The 21,305-nt window shown below is 38.4% G+C and overlaps 1 protein-coding gene across 4 annotated transcripts in view; it reads left to right on the top strand.

The window, feature by feature from the left end:
- Positions 1-1,085: 1,085 nt before the first annotated feature.
- Positions 1,086-21,305, top strand: part of LOC148819395 (SITS-binding protein) — a 42,594-nt gene continuing 22,374 nt past the window's right edge. For 3 of the 4 annotated variants that reach the window (XM_088934468.1, XM_088934470.1, XM_088934467.1), the window contains exons 1-4: positions 1,141-1,866; positions 5,094-5,265; positions 16,656-16,863; positions 17,550-17,700. In XM_088934468.1, the coding sequence (XP_088790594.1) occupies positions 1,402-1,866; positions 5,094-5,265; positions 16,656-16,863; positions 17,550-17,700 (996 nt within the window). In that variant the 5' untranslated portion in view covers positions 1,141-1,401. Of the gene's footprint in view, positions 1,867-5,093; positions 5,266-16,655; positions 16,864-17,549; positions 17,701-21,305 lie in introns of all 4 variants that reach the window. The other variant, XM_088934469.1, reaches the window with a different exon arrangement.

The raw sequence follows: 21,305 nt of genomic DNA, 5'->3' as shown, positions 1-21,305 counted from the left end.
AAAGTACTACTGTTAAACCTAGTAATACCGCCAATCATGTAATATGTTAAATATATCCAATAAAAAGATTTATTAACATGTGACAATTGTCGGCACATTCTGATATAGTCAGCATCAGCGGCTACAAAGACAGCGGAGGAGTAGGATCAGGGTGGCAGAAAACGATCGTTAACTAAAAAGTATGGCAATCATACATTTAGCATTTCGTTTATTCATTATATTATCAATATATCGAGTTTCTAATTATTGACTAAACGTGTTTACTTAATCGTGATCAATACCGGTAACTGGAGTTTTCGACCAATTCAATTTTCATGCAGCCAGCTATATACATATACATATACATTGATGTTGCATAGAATTTTTAAGATGAGAAATTCTTTGATAGAATTTAAGATTTTAGGATGTCTACGTTTTAGTACTATTCAGTTTTAACTATATATCGTACTCCTTGTGATCAGGATCTTTGTCACTTTTCTCTATCCGCAACACGATAATCATCAAAATGCGCTCTGATGTGCTGCTACTCAGTAGGTGAAGCTAAGTAAGCACAAATAATGACTTTTCCGATCGACTCAGAAGTAAGAATATTACTTATTCCAAACACGGATATTAATTTCAAATCGTTTAAGATGATAAAGGGTATCAATCGTGAAAATATCAACAAAAGCCAGAAACTATATTCCACTTTCACCAGAATTCATTTCAATTGGCATCCCTCTTACATTCCCCACTGTATTTTTGTTTTAACTTGAAATAGGGAATTCTGATTATTACTGCGGCATTTCCATACTTGTCTCAGCGTGGAGGACAAAAACAAAATACCAAAGACTGCAAATGTGTTGCAAATCCCATTTCAAGCAGACGGGAATTAGACATTGAAATGAAACGCGAAGGGCTGGGGATGGCGGGTGTTCAATGGTGACCAAGACTTCGCTCTCAATCACGTTCCACGCCCGACTTACTGGCCTGCGTGCTTTAACCTGCTTCTTAAAATCCGCAAAGCGCCGTGTCCAAAGCACATTCTCTGCTCCCCTTGTGAAGAGCAGCCTGGAGTTACGTCAGACACTGGGGGAAAAAGTGCAGGCAAGCAAAGAAGTAAGGAGCTATTTGTAGGCATTGCGTCCAAACCCGGGTTAGACTGCTCACTGCTCCACGATCAATGCAATTAAAAAACATAACTTTACACTTAACAGCATGTGGTAAGTCACCCTTTTCTTGGAAATTTCAGCAGTGGGATGTAGCTTATTTTTCACTTGACAGGGTTTCAGTTGTGGGCATAAATGCGCATGCATAACAGATGCATACTACTAACTTTTTGTGCTGTTAATACTAAATGAACCAATGATATTTTTTAACTCATAGATTTTTTTCTTCATTACATTTTTATGTCAAAACAATATGCCTCACACTCGAAATAGGAATCCTAGTCCCATCCCAGAAGTAACATGGGACTCGGGTCTGAAGGAAATGAACGAAACGTGGAAGGGAGCTATTGCCTGTCTCGGTGTCGCAGTCTTCTTCGTAATGACCATTGGGATCATTTATTGGCAAGTGGTGGATCAGCCACACAAGAACTGGATTCTCCAGGGCGGTTTCAGCGGACTCATCTGGGAAAGACGGACCCACTCTCTTATCATACAGACACTGGCGGAGGATAAGACCTTTGCGGAGATCGACGTCGGAAACTTCCCGGACTCCGATGTGCCGTTTGTGAAAAACCTGTGCTGGCTGAACAAGACCGAGTTCTGTTACACGTGGGATGCAATCGCAGATCTGAAGATCTCCTTCGAATCCGATTACGCAGCAGCATCAGAATGCTATAGCATAAACTGGACGCCTCTGAATTGCCAAGTGGAACTCAAGGTAAAGACACAATCGCGCAGATCTCATTAGTCCAGTCAAAAGGAGGCAGGTTACCGGTGACTGTGGCCTCAATGTTTACGGCCATTTCAAAATAAAGAAATTAGTCATCGGTTATTATTTCCGTGTTTTCGATTTTTATTTCCATGCATATTCTTTATTCATATGATCGTTGTTGTTGCTGCTGTTAATACTTTTATGATTGAAATGTGCAGTTGATTTTAAGTCAGTAACTTGTGATACGCGAAATCGATCCGTGCTTGTCACGTTATTCGTTGTTTACGTATATGTAAAATATGCTTTTTTTTAATTAGATTTTTTATTTTTAAGTGTGTTCTTTGCCCATTTAGAGTGTGTTTTCCGCATAGGCAATTTTGGTTTAAAAAATACCTATACAGAAAACAGTTATTATTGTTGCATTTTACGACAGCTCCCTTTTATGAAACTAATAAAAATATTGATACTTGTAGTCACGGATCTATGGCAACAACAATGCTTATAACTCTCAATTAAGTAGCAAGTTAAATCATTTTCTAGAAACAAAGTACATAACCTAGCCCACTGACGTTAATTATTTAAGAGTTTTAGCAGAAATCTGAATTGCCTGATTATTAAACAAGGAGTAGCTATTGTCTAGAAGGAAAAAAACCCTGCAAGGAATTAGGATTTTATTAATTAATCCCACAGTTGCGCGTAGTGTCGAATAATGTTTGTCATGTGGTGTTTTAAACCCCAAATTTACTGTTTGTTGGGAATATTCTTTTGGATACTGTTTACCAGGATGGATATATAAATTAAAATGAACCATTTGGTGGAATTAAAGTGGGAAAAGAAAAGAAAATACACGCAAGATGCATGTGTATTGGGACAAAGACATTTTCGAAATGTGCCCTAGTTCATACAAGTTCGCCAATTTTGAAAATTAAAATATAATGAATAAAAAACATTTTCCGCGTGCGCGCATATATATGCATGAGTATATATACACATATTTCTGTGTTGTATATTTTTATGTTTAACAGACGTTTGTGTTGACGATCATCTAACACATTTTCAGCCTAGGAACACTTGCAGTTTGAAAGTTTAAAGCCAAGAGAAATAGCAAATTACCTTGTGAGTTCCAGGGGTACAATACCACACAGTAAATAAGTCTCTCTTAAATTGCAGCAGTTCAGGTTAATTGTCTTGCCTTAAAAACAAAATTCTAAGACTGATTTTACGACGTGAAATAATAATCGCAAAAGTGAAAAGAAGATGTACTAGAAGCAGGACATTAAAAGCAGCTTACAGTTGTCTGTAAACTCAAGCATGTGTGAGTATTTTACGAGATTTTGAGGAGAAACGACCAAGATTTAACAATATTTTGGAAATAGAGAATTCCTTTAAAATTTTTTTTTTACAGTGTTACAACACGTAAATGCTACTTAGTGGTTTAGTAGATTTGCGAAGTCTTGTCCTTGAGTTTCTGTTGGATAAGAAGAGGAGTGACATAGCGCGTATTTGTTTTATTCATTTCTCTTTAAAAACAACAAACAGGAAAAAGTTATTTTTTCTGTTTATGATTACTTGCTTAGGTTACATCTTCGGAAATGTGGTCAGTGGTTCCTCTGCTGTCAGAGATGGAACCGAGTGGTTGAATCACTTGTTCCATTTTAATATGAAGACCGACAAAGGAAAATGTAGAACACAAAACATTTATTTCATTGTTTTAATCTACTACATTCAAAGTGCGGAGGTTTAAAATAAAAGCCTTTGGGAAAACAATGTGCAACGTTACTCTGCGTCCCGAATTGACCTTCATGATAATGATATAGGCCTATTTTGAAATTTCCCAGCTGAATTATTAAAATAATAGTCTCTAAACAAAACAAAGCGTCAGCATTATTCACCTTCCAAGAGAGACAAAATCATGAACGAAAGTACTTATCCTATTTACTTTATCCTTCACCCGCATTCCCCGTTTATTCTCCAGACTGCTCTGGATCTAAAGCTCATTTACTTTGGAATATTATTAGTCGATTTAGTATTTTATTGCGGGTTTTTTTCTCCAGTTCCAGACTCCTATTTTGAATTTCATTTTCTAAACTAAAACGTGGTGTAGGCTAGGCTGGGTGGTCTTGTAAGTTCAGTGTAGTAGCAATTGCAAATAGATTGGCTCAATATTTTCAGATTCAAGGTCTAAAGTGCAACTAACAGCTTCATAAATTCAAAAGATTTTTCACGTAATTGAGGAATGCATAGTATCCTGGTGTTTTTCTATATATTGCTTGCTTGTCCTGAATTTGTGTAAATGGCAGCTGTATGTTAGCCATACTGTACATTTTACTTAATGTAATTTAAATATTGTCTTGGAATTAATATTCTGTTTACCTTACACTCAGTATTGTTTTGTATAGCTTTGTTTTCAATAGGCAAGTGAACTGGTATAATTGTTTTTAAAAAGAAATAGTGTTATTCACTAGTCTTCTGTGGATTGATGCAGTTATGTGCTATTTTCTTTCTGGTGTTTTCAGTCTTGACGCTTGATCTTCCCTGGGTTTCTCAGCTCAAATTAATGTTTGTGAACTGGCTGTAAGAGGAAAGTTTTAAAGCTTCTGTTTTTGATCCCTGCAAACTTCATTTTGTAAATATCCTGATGTTATAAAGTGATGCTTATGCAAAATTATAGCGATGTAAATGCTGTCTATGGAGATGGCTCCTCTAAGGTCTCTATATCGCGATGATTTATAAGCGTTTTATTAGTTTAATGATGGCAATTTCCCGTTGTTGTGTTAAATTCAGAAACAAGCTGTTGATTCCATTTTGAGCTACATGGAAGGATTTATTCCCTCAGTCAACATTCTTTGTCTTGTGTGAACGGGTTTAGAGCTTTTTTCTCACCTGTATAAATGCCTTTGGTGCCACTTACTATCGTCTCTTACTAAAACATGAGAGGAAACTATCGTGAGCCATCTCTGCTACAAATTTACTACAAATAATACAAATGTCATGTAAAATATTTTGTTTCATTTCACTAAGTTCATAGTACAGTTATTTTTTCAATAATCAAAATTTAATGTAACCCCATATAATCGTTAACCTTAGTGACAGATCATTAAGGATATCTACTATTTTACTGCAGCCTAGTTATTGTAATTGCATGCATGCATCAAGCATGAGATGTCTTGGCATCAGTTTGCCAATAAATTACAGAACATGTGCTCTATTGATTCTGTATCACTCTGTTTCAGGACTGCTTTTCCATGGCAAATATTTCCTGGTATGGTGGAGCAAGTGTTCATGCACAGAACTGGCCAATTAACAATGTGAATGTTTCATTGCAACCATTCGTTGTGAGTAACCTGAGAGACAACCCCACAGGTTATGGATCAGTCTTAGAACGATACTTCCTAGGATCAACAGGTAAGTCATTCTGCAAGCTAACCTGCTTAATTGCCAAGATCTGTGTTCAGTTGTCTCGTTTATCAGTCTTCATCTGCGAGTGCAAATAAGTCCATGTTGACATGGAAAAAAGATAAATTTTGCCTTCAGCCTAGAATAGTGCAGCCAAGAGCATCATGAGTACTAAGTAGTTAATAACAATTGATCATGCGATCAAGATGTAGAAACTCTGTGTCCATAAAGTTTGGTTTTACAAACAAAATTACAAACTATACAAGCAAAAAGCAATACTCCAGGGAGGCTGATGTGGATGTTAGTTGCAAAGAAAAGGTGTCTAAGTACAGGTGTAGTTCAGTTATTGGCTTAGTTGTACCTGGGATACCCAGTACCTTTACAGCTATTGCCCGACTGCCACTGAATAAATTATAAGTTCTGTGTGGAATAAGAAGTTCTCCGTGGCAAAGTATTGTGAAGGGAGCTGTAGTAAAAAAGGGATTGATTGATTGTTGATTGTTTTTAAGTGAAGTATAATATATTGGCTTGTACAGTATGTCAGTTTACACATGAATTAATTTATTTTTCCTTCTAGAATACTTTTGCAAAAGCTTTTCAATAGGATTTGCAGAAACGTTAAAAGGGGTATTTTCAGTACTTCTGCTGTTAATATACTGTAAGAGTCAGTTTTGTGTAGTCTACACCAACAATGTGCAAAGGAAATATGATAACAAGCAGAATAAATTTTATAAAAGATCTTTTCAAATGATATTTCTGTTTACACCAGTCATACATTTGTTTTTCCTAAATAGCACATCAAAGATATTTCAAGAATAATATTGCCATTCAATATTTTCAATGTACTTCATGCAAATATCCCTGTGCAGTCAAAAGTACAAAGTATATGAACTATAAACTGATCATGTTCAAGGTTTAGACTGCTGGTAAGCCTTGAACTGCAACAGATGATTCACTCGGGACATTGCTCATTGCAATTCGACAGTACTTGCACACAGTATCTTGCATATTGCATGCAAGTGGTATGGATACCACTCTTCTGAGGTCTTTCTGTGACTAAGCATTTTTCTTTCACAGTTAGTATTTTTCAGATCCACAGGGCGTATGCTATTCTTGTGATCTAAATGCAGTGGAATAAGTAAAAGTTAATTTCTTGACCCAAAATCCAACACATACAGGCCAAGCGTTTTTCAGTAATGAAAGAAAAAAAGTAACAAGTTTCTCCATGCTGAGAGTTTTGTATTTAGATAGAGGGCTCTGAGTATTCAATACCCCACACTCGATAAGGACATGGTACAAGACACAGCAAGACAGCACAATTCTTTCGCAAACAGTGAAAAAGTGCTCATGATAAACCATAAGCTCTCTGGCTAAACACTGAGGAGAACACCCCGACAAGAAGATTGAACTTAACTTTACATGTAAACTATAAAATATTTTAAAACTTTCAAAGAATTTTGTAAATAAAAAGATCTTTTGCAGTTTTGAATATATCTTGTCTTAAAACTTTATTGGCCACTTTATTTATTTTTGTTAAAATCTTGATACTTTAGATGTTTTACACTAATAATGCTATTCTTTTTGTGTGACAAGTATTTGTTTCAGTATTTTATGTGCAAATTTATTTTTTTGTTACAATTGTTCACGTGTTCCTGTTCTTCCACAACATTTTAAAAACTTATTAGCCTACACAACATAACTAAAACTTTTGACTGAGTTATTAAAAGTTCTAGTTTACACCACAGACACATAAGCCATCTGTGCAGATTGCAGAACTATCCATTCTACTTGTTTAACCTACTTAGCAGTTCTCAGAGACTCTTTTTGCAAAACATTATTCACACACACTTTAAGCTAACTCTAAATTAAAGCCTGACATATCAATAAATGCTCTTTTTTGTTGCATTATTCTTTACATAGTCACATCATTGTAGTATGTACGCTGTTTTTCAGTTAAAATTGAAAACCGTAATCCCTTTATATAAGACATTTGATTAATATAATCATGCATTTTATATAAAGATAAGATTCAATAATATTAATTTCTATAACTGATAGCTATATAAGAGACACAGTTTTCTAAATGATTCTGTAACTAGCATATCGGTGCATAAAGCATTAACAGATGCCAGTAGTTAATGCATTTAATTCGTCAAGCATCATGATAGCTTCTGGGGACTAAGTGCCCTAGTAGCACTGCAATGTTAGGCATGTGTTGCCTGTGCATCACTTCGGTCTGTGTGTAGCAGTTGGCTTGGTTAGGGTGTATCTGCTGGTATTCCTGAGTGAGATCCCTTTTAATGTTCATCTTCAGCCTTCTCTGTGACTGCAACCTAAGCCCTGCCACCCTCAAACAAAGAATCAGGGCTTATGAAATACCCAGCATCACTAGAGTGTGTTTTAAAATAGCTTCAATAAGTGCTACGTCAAGCTATTGCACCAAGGCCAACGACGAATATATTGAGCTCTATTCTACAGTCCTTCCCTGCTCCTACAAATCAAGCACCAAATGTGTCGCTGCCAGCATTTGAGAGGAAGCTCAACCGGCACAGCGGACCTGTGGACCGTAATCACAGCCCACTGGTTCAAGAATTCTTGAGCGCCTCTTTCAAAACTGACTTCTCTCTGTGTGTAAAGTTTGAGGACATTTTCTATTCTGAAATATCTAGATTAATTAAAGATGAAGATGATGTCGTCAGAAATAAAAGTTCTGCAGCCTTACTTCATACACATTATCGGGGAAATAAAAACAGATTTTATGGTGCATTCATGACTTGTTGACAGCTAAAAAATAGATAGGTCTCAGACAGCAGTGTAAAATGAAATAAATACATTTTTCTAATGGCCAGACCATTTTCTCTAGAACTGAGATTTTTCAAATTTTCTTTCCCTGTAATTCAAGCATTAATGTGATGCCAGAAGATAAAACCAGGAATTGATCGAGCTAGACTTTTTTTTTTTACATTTACTTGTAAAGCCATAATATAATAAAGGCATCCCAAGAGTGTGGAGGTGCTTGGAGTTTTTTGTGTAAAGCACTTCACCCTCTTGTGAGTTAAATGTTTCAAAAACAATTTATACACACCATGGTATTTAAAGAGAGAGAATTCATAGAACTTTTACTAGCATCAAAAATAACCGAGCACAGCAAAAACAAGAAAATACAGGAAAGATTTTTTTTTATTTTTAATAGTAATAAAATGTAGTTCAATCTTGAGTAGTAAAGGTTGAGGATGAGTTGAACGCAGTTCAGCCTGAGATTCCCCAAGCAACAGTTCACAGGTAGCTGTGTGACACTATATATGTATAGATTAGTCTTCCAGCGTCCTCTTGGCTGTCTTTGGAACAGTCCCTTTTGTGACTTGATGGTCACCACTGCTCCTCCAGTCACCCTAAATTCTTTTTGTCAGGTACTGAGGGTCTTGCAGTGTGCTGAAAGACTGCAGGGCTCAAGGAATGCGTAACTTGAAGAAACAACTTATAATTCAAAATTTCTGCTCAGCAAAGATAATGTAATTGAGGAATAATAACTGACACTGTTCACCACCTTTTAAAAACATGGCCTTCCCATTCTGAAGTTTAGACAAGCTGGACGTTTGGCAGGACAGACTTCTTTGTGTTTTTTTTGTGTCCGGTTCATCTCGATCTCGTCCACGTAGGTTGGCGTGCTGGAGTTTGGCAGCCAGGGGAAAAAAGATGAAAGCACTAAGCTCTGTTCCCGACAGCTGTACTGAATGAGATTTAAGTCGGGGCATGACAAGAGCTAAAAGGCGTAATTACTATCATGTGACATAAACAAAAGAGTATTATTAGGATTTCCTAGACAATTGTTTACACAGACATTAACACTCTCATTTATGTAACATCAGAACAGATTTAGCTGAAAGTACTGCAGTTTTTAATCCATTTTCCACCTTCTCAAAGGTCGTTGTTAGTTACTGGAATGTCTTAACCCTTTTTGTGCGTCAATAAAGCCTACAAACAAGCAAAATGCAAAACAGTTGAAAGAAAATATAAGGTGGTTCATCTCTTTGGAAAAGGGGAGACAAAAATACATCTCTGGACAAATAGAACTACGGAAAAAAGTTTACTGTGTACCAAAATTCATGTTTAAGCCCTCCGGCAAGAATTTAAGAATATTATGCCTGGGCTGGGAGAAGCTCACTTCTCGATATTGCTTAGGGCAACCAGCTCATTTGCATGGGTTCTCAGCCTCTTTCCTGAACCCGTGTGAACTCACTCAGGACACATCTCTCAAAGGCCACCAGTATTTCAACTGGGCAGAATCTCCCAATCTCAGACGGGGAATAGAGCAGGTTTTTCAGGCTCTTTCTCCTCTTATTTGGTGCTCTGAGGTTGCAGCATTGCCATGCTCAGACTACGTGCTGAGCTTTGCGGTACTGAGATGATAGCCTGACAAACATTTTTTTTTTCTTTTGTGTCCCAAGTCCTGACATACAGTAGCTGGGGTTATTCACCCCTTGCTGCTTTTTTTCTAAGTTTGCATGTCTTCAACCTTTTTTCTTTTTCACCGTGTCCTCTGAAGCTACGGCTCCACTGGCCTCTCCACTGCCGTTTCTAGACAGTCTCATTCTGCGGGTCGCCTTCACTTTAATTCAGGCAGCTTCAATGCAGCCAGCCTCTCTGCTGCGTCACGGCAGCCTTTTTTCTGCTCAGAAATTCAGGCAGCTTCAATGCAGCCAGCCTCTCTGCTGCGTCGAGGCAGCCTTTTTTCTGCTCTGTAATAACTGGGACAGCTCAATTTTCAGTCAGCCTGCATTATTCACTTCTCCTTTAAGCCTCGCTCCCACTGGCCTTGCTGAAGATGTCCATATACCTGCGCTTGGAGCTTGGCTTGTGGTTCACCACCAACCTGAAACCTCAGAGGCCACAGCATAACAAAGAACTAAAGAAACTTGAGGGCAAAATTAACTTTGAAAGAGTTACTAAGCACTTTTCTAATCCATCCGGCCATTATCAGAAATCAGCTTATCCTGGCGAGGGTCGTGGCTAACTAGAATTGTAATAAAGCTTCGGGTATTAACTCTAGCCAATCCATTTCCGCTTTAGAATTAGGATTGTGTGACATTTGTTTGCTTTGTTGCATTTTAACACACAAGGTTTACTGCTGAAAAAATAGAAAATTGTCTCTAACACTATGTAGGGGTCACACTGAAGGTGCTCTTCACCACATTTTAAACACTCCACCCACCCCCATAAAAATACATGTAATATATATATAGCTAGGTAGCTCACACCAATGCACATTCACATTAATTACAGTATAGCTAGTGCAGGTTGTCTCTCACCATGCCCTGTCCCTCCTGAAAATTGTACATGCGCCCATATTTATCTCTGCCTTCATTAAACCACATATTTTTAATACTAGTGTTATAATATTGAGCACTTTTCACATATGCTTTTAACTCTTAACACATTACGTTTTATAGTTCTGCACAGTTGTGCTCTGATTCTCACAAAATTACATTTGCTTTGAGCTTCCTGACCCCTGTTTTTTCACTGCTATAAATATACACTTGCCAGCCTCATTAGTGTCCCTCCAATTCAGGTGCAGCCTATTGCATTTTTATTGTCCCCCTTTCTATAATCATTCTACACCCATTTTCAGAATGCCAGACTTGTAGTCATACTCTTGGTAAAGCCTAGTCCACTGAAATCTAACTAAAATTCCTCCAACTTCTAGACAACTAAGTCTGAATTAGCTGTAGTCATGGTTTAGTGATGCATTTTCATTTTTATATGAAATGTATAAATATTTTAATTATTTTCTAGTCTTTTGAATATAAAGGACATTACGTTTAGTTATTTTTTAACTTATAATTAAGACTGTTCTAATTTGTTAGCATTTAAATCCATATAATAAGTGTGTGACAACGTTTACTTTACAAGTTAATCAAATACCAAATGCATAAATCAGATAGGGAACCTTTACTGTTATCTTTTATACTGAAAATAAAAAGATCCATGAACTCGTGTATACTGATGTATATTTAAATGGTGACAAAATCATTAAACAAATGTTAAAAATGGAATTTGGAGGATTTATTTTGCTCTTTAATGGTCTGTACTGAGATGGAATGGTGGACTTTTTTCTGCTGTATTAAGGATCAGCATGGCCACATTGTTCAGCTGGGGGAGCACTAAGTAAAGGGCACAAGCAGGCACGAATCACCTCATGAAATCACCTGAGGTCACTTAATGATCTTGGCTATTGACCCTAAGCCTGGTAGATGTTCATACTGTTTATTTAGGACATAAGAACATGAGAAAGGTTACGTCCAAAAGAAGACCATTTCACCCATCTAGCCCATTTGGTTGTCAGTAGTTTAATGATCCAAGGATCCGGTTTGGTTGGGTATTTTGCCCTAGATCTTCATAACCCTATCTTCAGCACGGCTGTGATTCATTAATAACATTTTACAAATGTTTATTCGGTAAACCTCAGATCCATTATTTTTTCAAGGTGGAAATTCATTATTGAAATTATTTCCACATCTTCATTTGCCTGCCCAGTTGTGGGACGTAAGCACTTACAAAATCAGAGCAAACTTTGAACTGGAAAAAAACGTCTCGTAAACCTTTGACTCATTTCATTCCCAAGTTGCTACTGGGATCATAAATATGACTTTGTAAAGAGAACAAAGCATTTGGCAAGCAGCAGAAACAGGCAGACCTGAGTGTTTACTGCTGTTGAAGCAGCATAGCAGAAGCAATGAATAAGGTGCAGGCAAAGGGTAGAGACTATTTAATATCTGTGTATATGCCAGGATTCAAATTCTTGACACTGACGAGTTTATCAAAATACTTAAGGAAGCAGAGAGAGGTATAATGTGTGACACATATTACATTGAAGTATACCTGTTGCATGTTTGCTTTGGCTCAGTTTCTTTAAACGATACCTGTGGCCCTTGTGAAAACTTGTGAACCCAAATGTTTACTATGCAGTTGCTAAATAATTGTGTTCTTTTAAAGGAGTTGTTTAGTCAGGCGGTAGTGTTTAGAGGACAGTACAGTACTAAAAATAAGAGGCCCCGCTCTTAAACTTTGAAGGAACCCGTTTTGGCCATAACTCAAGCTTTTATTCTCTCTTACATTTCACAAAATGACAGTTATTAATTCTCTCTCTGACTGGTTGGCCATATATTACACTCCATCTCTGAGTGGTTTCCAAGGTTCTGATGGCTATTAGCAAGCAGGTAGACATTTGTTCTAACTTTTGAGTTTTAGACAAAATCAATGCCAAATGAACATCAGAAACTGGCTGCCCGATAGGCAGTGCACTACCTAATGCTTTTAAGAAAAAAATACTTTTCTTTTGTTTCCTTCACATCCACCCACCCCTAATTCCCAGACACGACAGACTGATTGCAGTGCTCATCTGTTATCCATCCTGTTCTATTTTAACTGTTTTTTTTTATGAAGACAGTGCATCTTAAATTGTTGAGACTGACAGTTCACTGTACCTGCCCCAGTATATGAGCGTGGATGAATTGTCTGTCAAGATGTGCTTTCTAAATGTGATAATTAGGATGAATGCCGAGATTCTGTATATTTTCTCAGAAAATATGTCCCCAAAACATAAATCAGGAACATGTCTCTACTAAATTGTACACTGTATTGTTTAAACCATGGACTCCAGACCATACCCAAAAGAAAATCTCTTCTCCTTGCAAGCCTGTAGACATGCCTGTGACACTATCCTGGGAATAAAGTGTTTTTTGTTGTTTTCAAGGGGCTGTTGTCAGCTCCAGATGAGCAATCCTCACATTCTCACACGTCTCCCCAGCCAATTAGCCTCACCCAGGAAGTCCCCATCAAACTGATCAGTGAGGCAGGTGCAAGGACCTGCCCTGACTCAAAATACTTTAACATTTCGAACTTTTTCCTGAAGGCTACATTATTAGACATTTAATAAGGTTGGCATCGCTGCCATGCTTTGCTTCAATTCCCAGGGCGTGCTGTATGTTGTATGTTTTTCCCGTGTTCATATGGGTTTCCTCTAGATGCACCGGTGTTCTCCCACAGTCCAAAGACATGCTTAGAGGTTAATTTGTTTCTGGGAAAATTGGCCCTTGCTGTCCTGTCCAGGGTGTGTCCTGCCTTGTGTCTCTTGCTTGTCTGGATAGGCTTCAGCTCCCCCACAGCCCTGTGTTGGATAGATGAATGGAAGTTATACTGTATAAGGACATTTTAACTTTATTGTGCTTCTTTGTTCTGAACTACTAGAGGGTACATTTGCATGTTAAGAGTGCCTTTTGTGAAAATGTGTCTGCAATACTGTATGCTCTCAGGCATTTAGTGGCTGAGAGCCTTCGTCTGGCGAGTGCTTAACATTGAAGCCTCTTTAAAAAATGCACAGAACCTCAATATCCAGGGCTTCTGCAGCTTGCAAGGCAGCTGAGCTGGCATTGAATGAAACAGCTTCATACGGGAGAACGACAAGCGAGCAAGATTTGGCATGTTGGAGAAATCCGAGAGGCTGGAGGGATTCCTAGGAGGGCAGCTACATCTGTGGACAAAATTATCTGGTTCACATAATCTCATCACTTAACATGGCTGCCGGGATGCCATAAATATAAACAGAGAGAGGGGGATGCCACATTGGCTACCTCCTCACAGAAAACCTGAAAATGACTCCTGCTTTTTTATCTTTTATCTGTTACTCTTTAATGTTATGGTAGCTGCCAGACCCAGACGGCTGCTAAGATCAGCTTACCCTGTAGAATGCATCAGCCACCTAAACACCATTCAGTGAGCTACCTGATCATGAGTAAAATCTTCCCATTATCTACATACAACACAAGATAAGCAAATGCTTTAGAGGGAAAGGCAGCTGTTTTGGACACGGCAAGACCTTTTCTCAAGATTCAGTACCTCAGGCCAAAATCAAAAGTATGTTTAAACTTTTCGGCTTCCTTATTACTGAATAAGTAAGTCGGAGTATTATTTTTACCTGCGTAGTTGTGTTTGCCCTGGCTGCTAGGTTCATGTTACTTCTGAAAGGGGTGTGAGAAGTGTTTGTCAATCTGGTTGTTTGGTTTTATAATGTCATCATGGTGTGGTGTCATCAGATTTTATACTGCTGAGGCCTGTATCTGTATGATACATTTATATCATCAGGATAGTTGCGATTTTGTTTACCCCAAGACACACTTAGAGTAGTTTTAGAAGATCCATTCTAATTTGGCTTAATAAAGTGAACTTGTGTAGGTTTACAGATTATTTTAATATATGTGAACTTTATCTCTGATATAATGTTCAGTCACAACAGAATTTCCACACTGATCGTCATTTGTCAGAATAACAGATGATTACTTTTTTATCTGCACTGTGCGATACCATGTTGAATGGCCTTGGTGCTGTGCTGTGTGATACTAATGTGTCAAACCCAAATTATCTTTCCTTTTAAGTTTAATGAAGAACTAATGTGCTCCTAACATTATGCATAACCAAGTCTGAATGCTTACAACAGTCGGATGAATAAAAAACCATTTTACTACATGTATATGCACACGTAGGCTTGCTCACTGGTAAATTATTCTGTCTAAAAGCCACCTTCTACCCTCTACTATTTTGAAAGCAGGTATACCCTGTTACTCTTTAGATTCTTGGAACCTCTGTGAGTTTACTGTATTTACCTCGGTGAATTTACTAGGTAAATTCAGTTGCACTTCCAGGAGAGACTGCCTGATGTTTCATTTTATTTAAAGCTATTTGGAGCAAAGTGAAAACCTAAAACCTGCGTCATGCTTCAGATGGATTTTGGCGAGCAGCTTGCACCGTGAAATCTGTTACAGTTGCTGGGAGGCGGAAAGGAGAGCAGAAGATATGGAGTGTTACCTTGTCCAGTGGGCTTTTCAGCCTTATTCTGAGCTGCTGGTAAAATAGATTCCTAGGCTGGCAGTTTTATTGTACCATCCAGTTGAATCTTACTACTTATATCAGGGCAGTGTTTCTGCAGCACTGTAGAAAGTAATTTTGTGTTCCCTTAAAAAATATATAGACAATAGTTTGCTCTGAACATTTTTTGACCTTATTAAACACGTTTTAAGGTAATCAAATCTTTAGCAAATTGTATTTGCCAGATTTTAGTAGGTCATTCTTTTAAGTAAAAAAATTAACCAAAAACGTTCGCTCGTAGTACGTTCTAAGATTTGCTGTATAAAAGCAGAGCATGAAAGCAATGCTTAAATGAGGTTTACTGGTGTTCATTACACATCCAATGTCCTGCTTATTTACACCTTTATAGATATGCTCATCCAGCTGAATATTTAGGTATCAAAACATTTGATCATTGTTAGGCTTTTTTTCCCTGCAAAAAAATTGGAAGAGAATCTCCACTGAGCTAGTTTTTGTTTCTTTGCACTTGCTGAACTTTGAAATAACTTGAAATCCTTAACTTCGTGAATTCTTTTGCAGTTGTAAGTAATGTCTCTTTTGATGCTCTGAATTCTTTTGAAGCAATGATCATTTTTTATGTTTCTATCTTACAATCATGTTTAGTTGCATATAGAGGACTATAAACAATGATCTTACTGGGCTCTCCACTAAAAGCACTTTACAGGTAATGGGGTCTCCCCTCCACCACCACCAGTGTGTAGCTCCATCTGGATAATGCAACAGCAGCCAAAGTGCGCCAGTATGCTCACCACACACCAGTTATTAGTGGGGAGGAGAACAGAGTGAGGAAGCCATTTCATAGATGGGGACTATTAGAAGGCCATGATTGGTAAAGTCCAGGGGGACATTTGGCGAAACACCCTGGGATTTTTAATGACTGTGGAGAGTCAGGACCTCGGTTTTATGTTTCATCAGCAGGATGGCGTCTTTATAAATCACTATATAGTAATTTAAAATATTTTTTCACATTTGTTTCTTTACATATTGTGATGGTATTTCTTGGATTTCTATTCTTTTTCTTGGAGTTTACTGAGCCATGACCGCAGTTTGCTTTTCTTCACACAATTAATTTGCTCCAGACGTGGACTAAGGTTAAATTACTTTTCTTGTTTTGGCACTCTTTAAAATCTCACAAAAGTAGCTGCAGAACATAACACGAACATAACATTTGCTTAAAGCTCATTGCAGTACTTGGATACAACCAGTACCTTACTTGTTACTGATCTCAGCACTCACCAAACAAACAGTTAAGTATCTAGTGCAGTGGAATGGATTTGAAGTCCCACGTTAAGTAGCCCTGGTGTGAAATCATCCTGGCATTTTTATGATCTGCTCCTCCACCCTGTCATGTTTCCCCAGGTGACCTGAAAGGGTAAAATCATCCCGTGCAGATGCTGTAGATCCAGAATGTGATGGGAGGAGTCTAAACGCCCACACTCTCCGGTTAATTGCTTGTTGTTTTTTGCCTCCTTTTAAAGGTGTAGCTCTGCTGGTTGCTCAGGAGGTCCCAGTGCACATTTCTATTGGCAGCCAGAGGCACTTTTGTGTGCAGACGCCGCCCAGTTCAGAGCTGGTGCCCCTTCAGTATATGGTTTGCGTCAGCAACAACATCAAAACCGTCCACCAGGAAGTGGGAAGCCAGCTTTCTGAGCATGAACGAGTGCTGCCAAACACTGACATTTTACGGTAATTAAATTCCGGCGCAGCCAGTAATGCTCACCACTAGTGTCAGATTGGCCTTGAGACACACTGTGACCTCTGGCTGACCTAAACTTGGTCTGTCGCTGTTGCCATCCCTGAAAATATTTCACTCCAGCCTCCACTCCATACAGAAGGTAATATGCTTTACGAGGCACAGGGGTACTGTATATATTTTTTAATTACCCTTATTGTATTTGAAACACCCTCATTGAAAACTATTACCTATAGAATTTCTGTTTAAGATGAGACAGTTGTGTACATTAGAGAACATAAGAAAGTTTGCAGACGAGAAGAGGCTGTTCATCTTATTTAAGTTATTCATATTCTGTAGGGTTAGTGTAGCCTAAGTTCTATAATTTTTGGAATCTGAAAATGTGCTGTTGTTGAAAGCATAACTTTTTCAGAGACTGCTGTTTTAAAGGAGATTTTCCAGGCATAGTGGAACAGAAAAAAAACAGGAAAAGTGTGTCATAATCCTGTTGTAATATGATACACATAGAGGTGTATGCAGTACTTACTATATATATATATGAACAGAAATAATGACATCCACATGAAAGAATGGTTTACTAATTTTAAGTGTTTTAAGCAAAGTTACTTAAGTTACTTAATTGTTCCCTTTGTATAGGATTGGATCGGAATTGAAAACCACTTCTTTCTGAAACCCACAGATTGCCGTTCTGGAAGCTGTTGGTCAGCGTGGATTCGGGGGTGAAAGTGGAGCGAGAGCTGAGGACGTTCCACAACCGGCTAAAGAGACACCACCTGGGAGAGGGCGTCATCAGTATCGGTGAACATTCCACGATGTTGCTTTCGGATATGGTAGGTTCACAGAAATACACACTTATTCACACGGCTGGGAGTTATGTGCCGTAACTGGATCTCTTAAAAAGAGGGGGTCTAGGTCAAAAAAAGCACGCACAAAAGGTACAGAAAGGTTCCAAGTTCCAAGTCTTTCTCCCAGATTCTTCCAAGAATTTGCATCACTCCACAGGGCCCATGGTTTTGTTCTCTCAGCTCCTCTCCCACTGCTCTGCCGCCACGAAGTCTAGTGAAACCTCCCTCTCTTCCCAGCTGGGAGATGTGGAACAATGTGGACTCACCACTTTCCTGTTTTTTCTCAATCACCTGATCAATTTTCGTCTAACTAGCTTTCTGGGGAGATGTTGCTTGGGCCCATTCGAACTTCTCATGATTTTTTAATATTGTACTCCCTTTGTCAGGTGCCCTTCTCTTCCCATTTCAGCTGCTGAAATGCATGTAACCGATTGTGTGGAAATTATGCAGCCATGCTATACTAAATATGAGCACCTTGACTTGGAGGCAATACAGCAGCTACAGGACACCAAGCACAAATTGAAACAGACACAACACATTTGTACCTGCCAGCTTTTAAGCATCAGCATCTCCACAGATGATGGTGGAGAAGGCTTATTTATCCCTTGAGTGTAGACGTATTGGTGAAATATTTGGAGTATTCATTTGACTTATTTTAATATGTCAGAGATCTGTGTGTGGTAAAGAACATAACCTGATTTGTAATGACATTGATGCCTTTTCAGCTTAAAGATAAACGATAGTGATTTGTATATAATCAAAGGATATATGGCACCTTCAGGAATTCATAAAGGTTTGCTGAATCACAGACAATGATGGCACTACGCATACACTGAAACTTCATCTCTTTTGTGATGGAAATTGGAGGTTGTACACATTACTGTGTACTTGGTAGTATCATTGTGGTTTGAAATGCACTCATCATTGCTGATTCATTATAACCCCAAATGTAAAAATAGCATTGCAGTTCCCCTTTAACAGACCAGGATATTTCATGTGAAAGATCTACATTGACACAGAGACTGCATCCGTCATCAAATTGCAAGTTGGACTGCATTTATTGCAAACCTTTTTTCTAAAAAAGAAAAAAAACAGTAAAACCGTGTCAGGTGGCCCACAGGGCAGCGACCTTTGGTGGTGTGTTTCTTCAAGAACCCCAACTGCTTGTGTTGCTGACCTTCAGTCTCAGCCTCAAGTTGTTGAGTGGATTAGTCTTACAGCCGTCGCCAGGCCACAGGGAGCACCTGTTGTGTGGGCCTCAGGACCGTCAACTGTAGTGTGAAAGGTTGGGGCTGAATGATTTATACTGGCAGAGCACTCAACTCTGAGCGAGCAGAGATGACAGTCATATGATTGTATTGGTGAACTTGAAGAACTTGGAAGTAGGATAACTTTGTTGCAGTGCAAAACAATGAAGCAGTGTACAAGTACAATTATCACAGAAAATTAAATTCCGGGTAATACTGTACCCTACAGCTATGTAGTGTAAATTCAAAATATAATTGTGGCACACACAGCAAAAGAGAAGATATGTGCTGTTTCACTAAAAAGGCTTTTTGTACATAGTTTTATTTTAATGTGTTGCTGTACCTTTGTCATAATTTCGTTTAAAACCTTTTTAAAAACTACTGCTACTAGCTTCAATGGTTGTGTTGACTAAACATTGTAAATACTTCATTTGCTTTAATCTCCTTGTTGCATCATAAGTTTCATGGTTTTATATAAGTAATTCACAGAACTACATTTTAAAAAAGAACATCTGATTTAGTTTAGTTTAGCCAGACCTGAGTAATGAATCTATTTAGATGGATGATTTTTCAAGAATGTTTTTAACATTCTTTTTTAAGCAGTTAAAATAAAATGTATGCTCTGGCATTGGTCATAAAGCTACCTATCATATAGACAATATAATTAATCAAAACATTCAAACCACAGATTACCATCACCCCCCCCCATTAAAAACTTGTACAGGCTCTGCTTATGCTTACAGTGGCAGCAGTCTCTCTTATTATTGTATCCATTATCTACCTGGAGGGCCGGCATGACTTTTTGTTGCTTCACATTGCTTGTCTGATTTATAGGTTGCGCATTCCAAGTTGCCTCTTTTAAAACTTGTCTTAATCAATGCCACAGTCTTTAAGTTCAGGAAAACTGATGTTGCTTTGATGCTTGAGAGTGGACCATAAGGGGTAACCTAAGAGCTTTAAAACTGCTGTGTGTCAGGGCATAAATATTACATATTAAAAGACACCAGCTGTGTTGTTACGTTGGGTTTGACAGACAAAAGAGCTTGCAGTGGTCAGGGGTTTTCAGCTTGAAAGGTTTCGTAAGTGCATAAAGGCAATTGGTGAGAGCAGAGCATAACCTCCAAGTGGCTACTGAGCTCTAGAGTCAAATAGGTGTCTTAACTAGTAGGGAGAAATAAGCAGACTGGATTTACATATATATGTGCACAGTAAGTGTTTTTAATTTTTGTGTAGCATTCTGCAGACAATGGATTTCATACATTAATAAAGTGCCTCACGTGCAAAAACATGTCTCAAGGCACTGGGCAACAGAGTAATTAAATGACTGAAAAATTAAAAGAGTGACTGAACAAGAAAGGTGGCATGTGGTGCAATGATTAGTGTCATTCCCATGCAGCACTTCATCCTTGGGTTCAATTTCGAAGCCGGGGTGCGGTCTGTATTAAGTTTGTTTGCTCTCATATTGTGTGTTGTGTGGGTTTCCTCCCACAGTCCAAAAACAAACTGGTAGGTTAAGAGGCTTCTGGCAAAACAAGCCCTGGTGTGAGAGCGAGCGTGTCTGTGTCTGTCTGCCCTGTGATGGACTGGCATTCTGTCCAGAGAGTTACCTGCTTTGCTCCTGTTGGTTGCTGGGACAGGCTCCGGCTCCCCCATGTCCCTGTATTGGATAAAGTGCTTAGAAAATGATGAGATGGATGATTAAACAAAAATTGGGTTGAGCTGTTTATTAAAATCCAAGAAGGTTGTGCTTTGTTACTGTCGTGGTCCAGAGCTATGTGGTCAAACCACAGTAAAAGAGTAGGCATCCCAAAATCACTGTGTGCTGTAATGACAAAGAATGGCAGGGTCTGCTCAGCATAATGCTCAGTTTGGGATTCAGCACAGTTTGAGTTTGAAAAGATGCAGAGGATCAAGACTATGCAATGCTTTGATGGTAAACAAAAGTATTTTATCATCAATTCTTGAAGAGACAGCGAGTTAGGGAAGATCAGACAAGCTGTTGAGGCTTAGTATGACTAAAAATTCTAGGAATCGAATTTTGAACCTTTGGGAGATTACCAAATGGTGTAGTTTTAACCAAAGTTCAGGAGACAGTCCAATTTTAATCTTGGCCATCCTATGTATGAAAACTCACTGGTTGCCCATTTGCCATTTTAACATTTCTGCATATCAACCCATGGCAGTTGAATAGATGTGGAATAGTCTACTTTACACTGTAGGGGATGTTTGGCCTGTAGACTGAGTAGGGTCATTGGCACTGAAGGCAGTGTTGTTACCATGTTGCCAAATGGCAGAAGCCTGCCTGCCAAGGTAGTAATTGGCTGCTACATTTATCCAGTTAGT

The sequence above is a fragment of the Atractosteus spatula genome, chromosome 16 (genome assembly GCF_055471065.1).
Source record: "Atractosteus spatula isolate fAtrSpa1 chromosome 16, fAtrSpa1.hap1, whole genome shotgun sequence".
NCBI classification, from domain to species: Eukaryota; Metazoa; Chordata; class Actinopteri; order Semionotiformes; family Lepisosteidae; genus Atractosteus; species Atractosteus spatula.
This window is presented reverse-complemented; position numbering and strand designations above follow the sequence as displayed.